This window comes from Salmo salar, chromosome 12 (assembly GCF_965601325.2).
Source record: "Salmo salar chromosome 12, fSalSal1, whole genome shotgun sequence".
NCBI lineage: Eukaryota > Metazoa > Chordata > Actinopteri > Salmoniformes > Salmonidae > Salmo > Salmo salar.
In genome coordinates this window covers 36,647,015-36,659,335 of record NC_138302.1, presented here as the reverse complement: position 1 = coordinate 36,659,335, position 12,321 = coordinate 36,647,015, and the positions used below count along the sequence as shown (strand labels likewise).

Genomic DNA, 12,321 nt, shown 5'->3' with positions numbered 1-12,321 from the left:
TGGTGTACCTACAACGACGCTTGTGACACTACCAAAAAGTAAAGCTTACATTCATTATAAATATTCATTGTAGATATTTATGCCTATTGTATCTCTGTGTTTCCAGGCATGTCCAAGATAAAATAAGATATCTTAATGTTATTTGTGTTATTTGTGTAAGAAGTGCATACGACTGACAACTTTTATTTCAAATTTAAGCAATATCAGAGCACGTGATATTGGGTTACATGAGTTATGTGGCCCATCACCACTCAAGCCAGGAATTATTCTGCACTTTTTGAGTTTAGGGGCAGGGGGTTGTCACAGTATCTATCAATTTAACCACTTTTGCATAACATATTTCTACACAACCATCCATTTCATAAATGGATTAGGGATGTGAAAAAACATTTGTATTTTGTTGTACCTTGGGTAGGGTTATCTGAAAAAGATTGGGGGCATTGCCACTTGCCTATTACACAGCAAACACTGTTTGCAGAGAGAGAGAAAAGCTGCCAGGAAATGTCGTTGAAATTATCAATCAGTAACCCACACACACATTAGCTAAATCATAAAAAATGTGCCAGTTATTGGTGGGCAAGAATGGCTCAAACATCTATTTGATCAACGTTAAGTAGAAACAGAAATGTTGCATCTATCAGAAACCCACTTAGCCTATTGTTTTTCTTTAAAGAGTCTCTCAGTTGAACTCCTTCACACATTCATTTAATTTATCTAGCCAACCGGTGTCCCAAGTTCTCGTTTTTTGAAGATACCCACATGCCATCTTACTGACATGCATAGGTAAAGTCTTAACAGCAATAAATAAACAATTACACACAGTGGGATTTAAGGGATGTCTTGTATCTCGCTGTCCTGGGAATTCCCAATTCTGCTAAGAACAAATACAGGGAGGGAGGGTGAGCGTGTTGTCTGGCACCCGTCCCAATGTGAAGGGTCAAGAGCAGTTACGGTCAGGAAAATGCAACGATAAAAGCTTGAGCCTGGGTGAAGCTATTTAATTTGGATTTTAATTTGACTCACATGATGCGGGTGGAGCTGGTGTTGCTGGCCGCTGTGGCTGTATCTCTCCCTATTCTCTCCAAGGGTGAAGTGCTGTGAGTACATCATAAATAAGATCGGTTTCAACGTGGTACAACATTTGGTTCCACAATTGTAAAGGCAATACATCAGCCATCATTCCAAGAATTGTCATGGTAAACGTATCATAGAAACATTGATAAATAATAAGTACTACTTCTAAAAATGGTGTATTAATAGCTAGGTTTCCATCCAATTGGCGACATTACGGATTTGTTCCGGATAAAATTGACTAGTTGTGGACACATATCTGTGTGTAATAACGTAGTGCATTACAATGGCGATAATAATAACAACAATAACAATAATGACGTAGTGCATTACACACAATATGTTTCCATCGCATTTTCAACTTGACTTAAATAGCAAATGTGCCTACTCTGGTCTTGGCAAATGCGCTCTATCCAACCGCTCGCAGATACAGTGAGGGTAGGCTAGTCTAGTTGATGAGATTATTATGGATAAGAGCGAGAGAGAATATTTGTATTTGACAAACGGCAGTCAAGCATCGATCATCATATCACCAGAATAAGACCCTCAATATTTATTGGAAAGAAGCATCAAGATCACTGTGCACTTTTAACCACCCTGTGAAGTTCATCATAACTTCATAACTTAATCTGTAGCCTAATAAACTGAATGGATAAACTGAAAACCACACACCATGTCATTGTGTGACTTACAAATTTAGCTCGATATGATGGTTATTATATCAATATTTGTGCATAAAGGAGTTTCCACCGCAATTTCTCGCATAATTAATTTTACAGACACAAAAAGATCACATCATGTCAAACAAACAAATTATTTGTCTGCATTTATAAAATTGTACCTGAAATGTATAGTTTCCATCACAGCTGTCGTGATTTTTTTTTAGACGATGACTTTACTCTATGGATGGAAACGTGGCTAGTGCCATACAATTGATTGTTTACCAGTTACTGTGCATGCATTGTGGATTTATTCATGTTTTGTTTGCATGGTCACTGCGGGTCCCATAATGTTATGACACACCAGTTGAATTTTTATCCCCTGTGATTACACCAAAATTTGCAATATATTACCAAAAAAAAGGGGGGGGGGGGATTGTTCACCTTTTAAGTCAAATAGGAAGATCGGATTTTACAACTTGATGTTAAGAAGTTCCTCGCCCTGAAAGTAGTCTATTGGCTGGGAGAAACTGTAATCTATGGTTTAGTTTTCTTTAAACAACCTCTACAAACATCAGTTTACTTTAGCCACCGTCTCGACCTCTACTGTCTCCACCTCTGAATGCTCGGCTATGAAAAGCCGACGGACATTTAGGGTACTAGGGGCTAACTAGCCCCTTCTAAGAACAATGTCGAATTGCTAACAACAAAAAAGCAACATTTGGGAAAAAAATGTGAAGGTCATGCTTAGGCAAATAAACTATAAAGGGAAATAAATGGGTACAGTTTACATTTAAACTCCATTTAATACGTTTTATATGGAAATGATTTAGTAAGTAAGAATTAAAAGCTAAGTCTAGTTGTCTTATTTTAATTATTTAAATCAAACATGGGGTGGAAATGGTGTTGCACATGTCACCATTAATATCCGCAGTATGAGGAGATTTATTGTAAAGTGCCTCTTTTTAATTCACCTGCACATTAATTTACTTTGTTCTTTCTTTGTTGTACAATTGCACTGAATATTATTTGAATAATGCAAGATTTTAAATCCCAGCAGTCAATAAAATTACATTTAGGAGCAAAAGGTTTTCAATAGTTGTTTTTAATTATTTTTAAAAAATGTAGTAATTTAAATATAATATTGGAATAGGAATACAACTAATAACATTAAATAACATTGGAATATAACATTTAATAACAATAACTTAACTAATTAACAAATTAATTCAGTGTAACATTGATCTCTTACGCTCTGTTATTGCACAATTCTCATTTGTACATACGCCTACTAGAACCTTGTTCAGGGGTAATACATTTGTAACACACAATGATGGTCTCTGCAGATTACAGCATTTTGCTATACTTTATGAATGGCGTGAGAAATGGGAACTAAAAAGGATTATTATGCTGCTCCAAACACAGCATGTTTCTGCAGACAGATGCCCAATAAACACATATGCAGACAGATGCAAGTACAAACACACTGATCAGATGTCAGTCATTCCATAACAAAAAGGTCTAGGCTGGGATTCAGTGCACTAGACAGCCAACAATATGCCTTTTTAAGGCATTTTCTCCAACATTCACAGAGATCACATTCATGGTAAATGCTGCACATGTCAGCTCAACTGTAAATTACCTTTAAAGTCTGTTATAGCGTGCTGTGCTATGACGTGCCTTGAATTAAATCCTGGCCTTAGTTAAGTACAAATCAATCTTCCACCCTCCATATTTTTCATCTTCCTTTCTCCTCTCTTAACCACTGCAGGTATGTCATGTCTGCTCCTAACCCTCTACGGGTGGGTAGCATGGAGAGGGTCTTTGTTGAAGCTCAAGATTACTCAGGCAATGATTTCAATGTCAAAATCACGGTGAAGAACTTCCCTGCAAAAGATAAACTGCTCGCATCTACAACGGTGTCCCTGAATTTAGTTAACAAATACCAGGCACTTATGGACGTTAACGTAAGTCTTTATATATGTTTCCTTACATAAATTAAATGTACAGTGGCTTCAGAAAGTATTCACACCCCTTGACTTTTTCCACATTTTGTTGTGTTACAGAGTGAATTAAAATGGATTACATTTCGATTTTTGTCACTGGCCTACACACAATACCCCATAATGTCAAAGTGTATTTATTTTTTATTTTTACAAATTCAAAACTGAAAGTTGAAATGTCCTGAGTCAATAAGTATTCAATCCCTTTGTTATGGCAAGCCTATATAAGTTCAGGAGTAAACGTACTTAACTACTCACATAATACGCTGTATGCACTCACTCTGTGTGCAATAAAACGGTTTAAAATGATTTTTGATGACTTCCTCATCTCTGTACCCCACACATACAATTATCTGTAAGGTCCTTCAGTCGAGCAGTGCATTTCAAACACAGAATTTTGAAATTAATAATGGACAAATGTCGCACAATCCAGGTGTGGAAAGCTCTTAGAGACTTACCCAGAAAGACTTACAGCTGTAATTGTTGCCAAATGTGCTACTGGAAAGTATTGACTCAAGATTGTCAATACTTATGTAAATGAGATATTTCTGCATTTAATTTTCAATACATTTGAAAAAATGTCTAAAAACATTTTTTCACTTTGTCATAACGGGGTACTGTGTGTAGATGGGTGATATTTTTTTGGTTAATCCATTTTGAGTTCAGGCTGTATTACAAAATGTGGAATAAGTCAAAGGGTATGAAGGCACTGTATCTGAGATCACTTCATATAAGATATTAATTTCAGTATTTTACCTGTGGTCGTGTACTTCGCACAAAAAATCCTCATCACCTGTGTTTTCTCAAACTTGTCAGATCTTGGAGGGACCTGACTTCTTTGATGAGGACTACACAGGGAACCAGTATGTGTACCTGCAAGCTGAGTTCCCAGGCCGCAGTCTTGAAAAAGTAGTCCTGGTCTCCTTTCAAACCGGCTACATATTTGTACAAACGGACAAAACCATTTACACGCCAGAAAGTAAAGGTATGGCTGAGCCCACTGACCTAAAGTCTTCGAATTAGCATTGCTCAGCAATCACCTCTGCTCAGGGGCGGACTGGAACCAGAAATCGACCCTATTATTTCTAATGAGCCGGACCATTTTTTTAACTTGAGGCCACCACACGGCCCATGTTTTTTTCTTGAGGCCACCAATATTAGCCAGATAAAAAAAAACTAGTTAGACAGGCCCACTGGGCTAAAAATGTGACCTACCCATCTGTCATTTGCCGGAAATGCTTTGCCCTGTGAATCAGTTTGATTCATTTGGGGTCAGGTCGAAAGTCACATGAAACATTAATGGACATTTATCTTTAAAAAAATATATAATAATTTCACCTTTATTTAACCAAGATAAAGCAAAGCAGTTCGACACATACAACAACACAAAGTTACACATGGAATAAACAAACATATAATCAATAATACAGTAGAAAAATCTATATACAGCATGTGCAAATGAGGTATCTAGCGAGCTGGGAGATGAACATTTGGGTGATTTTGATCCAGAGTCAAAACCGTGTTACTCTAATTAATCCACAGATAAAAGTGTGTTACACTATATAAACCTAACATCTTAAACTGCATTCTTAGTGTTTTACAGAGTCTTTTCCTTAAACTCCGGTCTAGTGCCTGTAACAGATACCATCAATGTGGAAATTATGGTAAGTTGTCCTCATAAAAAAATGAAACTGCATTGAGAATACTTCCTTAGTAGTGGTTGATGCATATGGCCCGTTAACAAAATAGGTATTTTCTGACATTACAAATGTTTACTACTGTAAATCTTGAGCAGCAACAGATTAATTATCTGTGATCTGTCCATGTATTCTTTCACATATCATGTACAGTTAAAGTCGGAAGTTTACATACACCTTAGCCAAATACATTTAAACTCAGTTTTTCACAATTCCTGACATTTAATCCTAGTAAAAATTCCCTGTCTTAGGTCAGTTAGGATCACCACTTTATTTTAAGAATGTGAAATGTCAAAATAATACTAGAAAGAATGATTTATTTCAGCTTTTATTTATTTCATCACATTCCCAGTGGGTCAGAACTTTACATACTCTCAATTAGTACATGGTAGCTTTGCCTTTAAATTGTTTAACTTGGGTCAAACGTTTCGAGTAGCCTTCCACAAGCTTCCCACAATAATTTGGGTGAATTTTGGCCCATTCCTCCTGACTGAGCTGGTGTAACTGAGTCAGGTTTGTAGGCCTCCTTGCTCGCACACACTTTTTCAGTTCTGCCCACAAGTTTTCTATAGGCTTGAGGTCAGGGCTTTGTGGTGGCCACTCCAATACCTTGACTTTGTTGTCCTTAAGCCATTTTGCCAACTCTTTGGAAGTATGCTTGTGGTCATTGTCCATTTGCTTCAATATATCCACATAATTTTCCTACCACATGATGCCATGTATTTTGTGAAGTTTATTATTTTTTATTTTACCTTTATTTAACTAGGCAAGTCAGTTAAGAACAAATTCTTATTTTCAATGACGGCCTAGGAACAGTGGGTTAACTGCCTTGTTCAGGGACAGAACGACAGATATTTACCTTGTCGGCTCAGGGGTTTGATCTTGCAACCTTTCAGTTACTAGTCCAACACTCTAACCACTAGGCTAACCACTCTAATAACTAAGTGCACCAGTCCCTCCTGCAGCAAAGCTCCCCCACAACATGATGCTGCCACCCCCTTGCTTCACGGTTGGGATGGTGTTCTTCGACTTGCAAGCCTCCCCCTTTTTCCTCCAAACATAAGGATGGTCATTATGGACAAACAGTTCTATTTTTGTTTCATCAGACCAGAGGACATTTCTCCAAAAAGCACGATCTTTGTCCCCATGTGCAGTTGCAAATCGTAGTCTGGCTTTTTTATGGCGGTTTTGGAGCAGTGGCTTCTTCCTTGCTGAGCGGCCTTTCAGGTTATGTCGATATAGGACTCGTTTTACTGTGGATATAGATACTTTTGCACCTGTTTCCTCCAGCATCTTCACAAGGTCCTTTGCTGTTGTTCTTGGATTGATTTGCACTTTTCGCACCAAAGTACGTTTATCTCTAGGAGACAGAACGCGTCTCCTTCCTGAGCGGTATGACGGCTGCGTGGTCCCATTTTGCTTATACCTGCGTACTATTGTTTGAACGTGGTACCTTCAGGCGTTTGGAAATTGCTCCCAAGGATGAACCAGACTTGTGGAGGTCTAGCATTTTTTTCTGAGGTCTTGGCTGAATTCTTTTAATTTTCCCGTGATGTCAAGCAAAGAGGCACTGAGTTTGAAGGTAGGCTTTGAAATACATCCACAGGTACACCTCCAATTGACTCAAATGATGTAAATTAGCCGATCAGAAGCTCCTAAAGCCATGACATAATTTTCTGGAATTTCCCAAGCTGTTTAAAGGCACAGTCAACTTAGTGTATGTAAACTTCTGACCCACTGGAATTGTGATACATTGAATTATAAGTGAAATAATCTGTCTGTAAACAATTGCTGGAAAAATGACTTGTGTCATGCACAAAGTAGATGTCCTAACCGACTTGCCAAAACTATAGTTTGTTAACAAGACATTTGTAGAGTGGTTGAAAAACAAGTTTTAATTACTCCAACCTAAGTGTATGTAAACTTCTGACTGTATATTGTTTACTTGTAGAATCCTGATGGAATCACCTTAAAGCAGAAAAATTACAAACCAGATAATGGAATGACATCTGGAGACTTCACTGTCCCAGAGATCACCAGGTTTGTTTTTGTTATTCAATCATCCTAACACACTTATCAGGAACACTTTTGCCTGTGAACTCTTCTGCTCTCATTCTCTCTTAATATAGCTATGGAAACTGGAAAGTGGTGGCAACCTTCAAGAATACCCCACATAAGAACTTCACTGCAGATTTCGAGGTGAAAGAATATGGTAAGAAGGGTATTCATTTGGGTAGCCTTTTATTAAAGGACAATTCCACCACTTTTCAACCTCATATTCATTATCTCCAGAACCATACTGTACCAGTCTACATATGTGAAAATGGCACATTTCTATAATCTGTGGTTAAAAAGACAAGATGTTTTAATCTCTAATGATGCCATTATGTAGAACATTTTAGTTTATATATTTCTTTCAATAAAACCTAGAAATGCACCAAAGTTGTGGTGGAATTGCCCTTTAAGAACAGTCCTGGCTAGTCTAGGACTTGGAGTGTTTATATATAATAAATAGGGCCTATATAAACTAAATTAACTGAACAAAAATATAAACGCAACTAGCAAACAATTTCAAAGATTTTACAGAGTTACAATTCATATAAGGAAATCAGTCAATTGAATTTTTATTTTTATTTTTTATTTCCCCTTTATTTAACCAGGTAGGCCAGTTGAGAACAAGTTCTCATTGACAACTGTGACGTGGCCAAGATAAAGCAAAGCAGTGCGACAAAAAACAACACAGAGTTACACGTGGGAAAAACAAAAGTACAGTCAATAACACCATAGAAAAATCTATATACAGTGTGTGCAAATGGCGTAAGGAGGTAAGGCAATAAATAGGCCATAGTAGCGAAGTAATTACAATTTAGCAAATTAACACTGGAGTGATAGATGTGCATATGATGATGTGCAAGTAGAAATACTGGTATGAAAAAGAGCAAAATAAGTAAATAAAAACAATATGGGGATGAGGTAGGTAGTTGGATGGACTATTTACAGATGGGCTGTGTACAGCTGCAGCGATCGGTAAGCTGCTCAGATAGCTGATGCTTAAAGTTAGTGAGGGAGATACAAGTCTCCAACTTCAGCGATTCTTGCAATTCGTTCCAGTCATTGGCAGCATAGAACTGGAAGGAAAGGCGGCCAAAGGCGGTGTTGGCTTTGGGGATGACCAGTGAGATATACCTGCTGGAGCGCGTGCTACGGGTGGGTGTTGTTATTGTGACCAGTGAGCTTAGATAAGGCGGAGCTTTACCTAGCAAAGACTTATACATGACCTGGAGCCAATGGGTCTGGCGATGAATATGTAGCGAGGGGCAGCCGACGAGAGCATACAGGTCGCAGTGATGGGTGGTATATGGGGCTTTGGTGACAAAACGGATGGCACTGTGATAGACTGCATCCAGTTTGCTGATTTGAGTGTTGGAGGCTATTTTGTAAAAGACATCGCCGAAGTTGAGGATCGGTAGGATAGTCAGTTTTACGAGGGTATGTTTGGCAGCGTGGATGAAGGAGGATTGGTTGCAAAATAGGAAGCAGATTCTAGATTTCATTTTGGATTGGAGATGCTTAATGTGAGTCTGGAAGGAGAGTTTACAGTCTAGCCAGACACCTAGGTATTTGTAGTTGTCCACATATTCTAAGCCAGAACCGTCCAGAGTAGTGATGCTAGTCGGGCGGGCATGTGTGGGCAGCGATCGGTTGAAAAGTATGCATTTAGTTTTACTAGCAATTAAGAGCAGTTGGAGGCCATGGAAGTGGAGTGTTGTATGGCATTGAAGCTTGTTTTGAGGTTTGTTAACACAGTGTCCAAAGAAGGGCCAGATGTATACAGAATGGTGTCGTCTGCGTAGAGGTGGATCAAGGAATCACCTGCAGCAACAGTGACATCATTGATATATAGAGAGAAAAGAGTCGCCCCGAGAATTGAACCCTGTGGTACCCCCATAGAGACTGCCAGAGGTCCGGATAACAGGCCCTCCGATTTGACACACTGAACTCTATCTGAGAAGTAGTTGGTGAACCAGGCGAGGCAGTCATTTGAGAAACCAAGGCTGTTGAGTCTGCCGATAAGAATACGGTGATTGACAGAGTCGAAAGCCTTGGCCAGGTTGATGAAGACTGCTGCACAGTACTGTCTTTTATCGATGGCGGTTATGATATCGTTTAGTACCTTGAGTGTGGCTGAGGTGCACCTGTGACCAGCTCGGAAACCGGATTGCACAGCAGAGAAGGTACGGTGGGATTCGAAATGATCAGTGATTTGTTTGTTAACTTGGCTTTCAAAGACTTTAGAAAGGCAGGGCAGGGTGGATATAGGTCTGTAACAGTTTGGGTCTAGAGTGTCTCCCCCTTTGAAGAGGGGGATGACTGAGGCAGCTTTCCAATCTTTAGGAATCTCGGACGATACGAAAGAGAGGGTGAACAGACTAAAAATAAATTCATCAGTCCCTAATCTATGGATTTCACATGACTGGGAATGCAGATATGATTCTGTTGGTCACAGATACCTTAAAAAAAGGTAGGGGTGTGGATTAGAAAACCGGTCAGTATCTGGTGTGACAAACATTTGCCTCATGCAAATAGAGTTGATCAGGCTGTTGATTGTGGCCTGTGGAATGCTGTCCCACTCCTCTTCAATGGATGTGCGAAGTACCTGGATATTGGCAGGAAGTAGAACACGATGTCGTACACGTCGATCCAAAGCATTCCAAACGTGCTCAATGGGTGACATGTCTGGTGAGTATGCAGGCCATGGAAGAACTGGCACATTTTCAGCTTCCAGGAATTGTGTAAAGACACTTGCAACATGGGGCCGTGCTTTATCATGCTGAAACATGAGCTGATGGCGGCGGATGAATGGCACAACAATGGGCCTCAGGATCTCGTCACGGTATCTTTGTGCGTTCAAATTGCCATTGCTAAAATGCAATTGCGTTCGTTGTCCATAGCTTATGTCTGCCCATACCGTAACATTGTCACGTTTGTCGTAGAGAGGAGCGGACCAAAGTGCAGCGTGATTATCGTTCCACATATTTTATTGAACTGTGAAAGTATGCAATACATACAAAATAAACTGAATGACAACAACAACAACAACAACAACAACAACAACAAACCGTGACGAAAAGTACAACATACACTTACTCAAAACAATCTCCCACAAACCCAGGTTGGAAAAACACCTACTTAAGTATGATCTCCAATTAGAGACAACGATGACCAGCTGCCTCTAATTGGAGATCATCCCAAACAAAACCCAACATAGAAATACAAAACTAGAACATAACAACATAGAAAAACTAAAATAGAAAACCCCCCTGTCACGCCCTGACCTACTCTACCATAGAAAATAACAGCTTTCTATGGTCAGGACGTGACAAACATGGGGCACAACGTTGACATCAGCATACCACTCGCCCACGTGACGCCATACACACTGTATGCCATCTACCCAGTACAGTTGAATCAAGCATTTGCCTACTGAAGTCGGTTACGACGACGAACTGCAATCAGGTTAGTACCCTGGTGAGGATTAGAACGCAGATGATTTTCCCTGAGACGGTTTCTGACAGTTTGTGCAGAAATTCTTCAGCAAACCCTCAGTTTCATCTCTCATTCCTACAGTGCAATGCTCCCTCAAAACTTGAGACATCTGTGGCATTGTGTTGCGTGGCAAAACTGCACATTTTAGAGTTACCTTTTATTGTCCCCAATACAAGCTTCTTGATGTGCCACACCTGTCAGGTGGATGCATTATCTTGGCAAAGTAGAAAAATGCTCACTAACAGGGATGTAAACACATTTTTGCACCAAAGTTTTGAGAAGTACACTTTGTGTGTTTACAAAATGTTGAGGATCTTTTATTTCAGCTCATGAAACATGAGACCAACACTTTACATGTTGCATTTATATTTTTGTTCATTATATTAATTCTTCCTATCTAGTTCTACCCAGCTTTGAAGTCAAATTGACAGTGAGCAAGTCCTTCTTCTACGTTGATGATCATGAGCTATCGGTCAACATTGATGCCAGGTTGGAGCCATTGTAGAATGTCAAAATATATTTATTGTTGTTATTTCCATGGTAACTAGTAACTAAAATTGCTACTTAACATATCTAATTTACAGTACTCCTCTATTCCCCCCCCCCCCCACCCCCATTATCTGGTATTTCTGGTTTGGGTCTGAAGGTACCTGTTTGGGAAGCCTGTGACAGGATTTGGTTTTGTGGTGTTTGGGGTGATCCAAGGAGATGGCAGGACGAGTTTTCCCGGCTCTCTCCAGAGAGTGGAGGTTTGTGCATGTAATATGGGAGGGAGTTTATTTGGATAATTCGGTACACATATAGGTATTCACAAACATTCCCCATGGGTAGTCTATATTTGATGAGCTTTATAGCTAGAATATCACAAGAAGTCTGACAGACAGACATCTTTGCTCTGTTTCTTACGAATGCAGCTTATTGAAGGAGTGGGCAAAGCGGTTCTGAAGATGCAGCACATTGAAGAAACTTTTCGAGACATCAATAACCTTTTGCAGAAATCCCTCTACATATCAGTCAATGTGTTAACAGACACAGGTAAGTAGAGTGTTTGTGGTACGTGCATACTTTTGCATCTTATGAAGTGTGCGTTTGTGTTCAATCTCAAAACAGGGAAGGTGTTGGTTTTATCCCTCAGGGAGTGAGATGGTGAAAGCAGAGAAAAAGGGAATCTTCATAGTCAAGTCACCGTATAGCATTCACTTCAAGAAGACCCCACTGTACTTCAAACCAGGAATGCCTTATGACATCTCGGTACATTTAAGAACATTCAATCACTGTGTTCTACATTAACTCAATTACTATGCTATTCCAAAGTGTTGCCTAGTTATTTTAACCATGGAAACC

General features: G+C 39.3%; 1 protein-coding gene across 1 annotated transcript in view; it reads left to right on the top strand.

Moving 5' to 3' along the window:
• The first annotated feature begins 938 nt into the window (after nucleotides 1-938).
• Nucleotides 939-12,321, top strand: part of LOC106564830 (complement C3) — a 54,985-nt gene continuing 43,602 nt past the window's right edge. Inside the window, exons 1-10 of the mRNA XM_014131265.3 lie at nucleotides 939-1,097; nucleotides 3,502-3,697; nucleotides 4,550-4,718; nucleotides 5,327-5,397; nucleotides 7,382-7,470; nucleotides 7,560-7,642; nucleotides 11,379-11,466; nucleotides 11,624-11,726; nucleotides 11,892-12,012; nucleotides 12,113-12,228. Coding sequence (XP_013986740.3) covers nucleotides 1,024-1,097; nucleotides 3,502-3,697; nucleotides 4,550-4,718; nucleotides 5,327-5,397; nucleotides 7,382-7,470; nucleotides 7,560-7,642; nucleotides 11,379-11,466; nucleotides 11,624-11,726; nucleotides 11,892-12,012; nucleotides 12,113-12,228 — 1,110 coding nt within the window. The 5' untranslated portion in view covers nucleotides 939-1,023. The remainder of the gene's footprint in view (nucleotides 1,098-3,501; nucleotides 3,698-4,549; nucleotides 4,719-5,326; nucleotides 5,398-7,381; nucleotides 7,471-7,559; nucleotides 7,643-11,378; nucleotides 11,467-11,623; nucleotides 11,727-11,891; nucleotides 12,013-12,112; nucleotides 12,229-12,321) is intronic.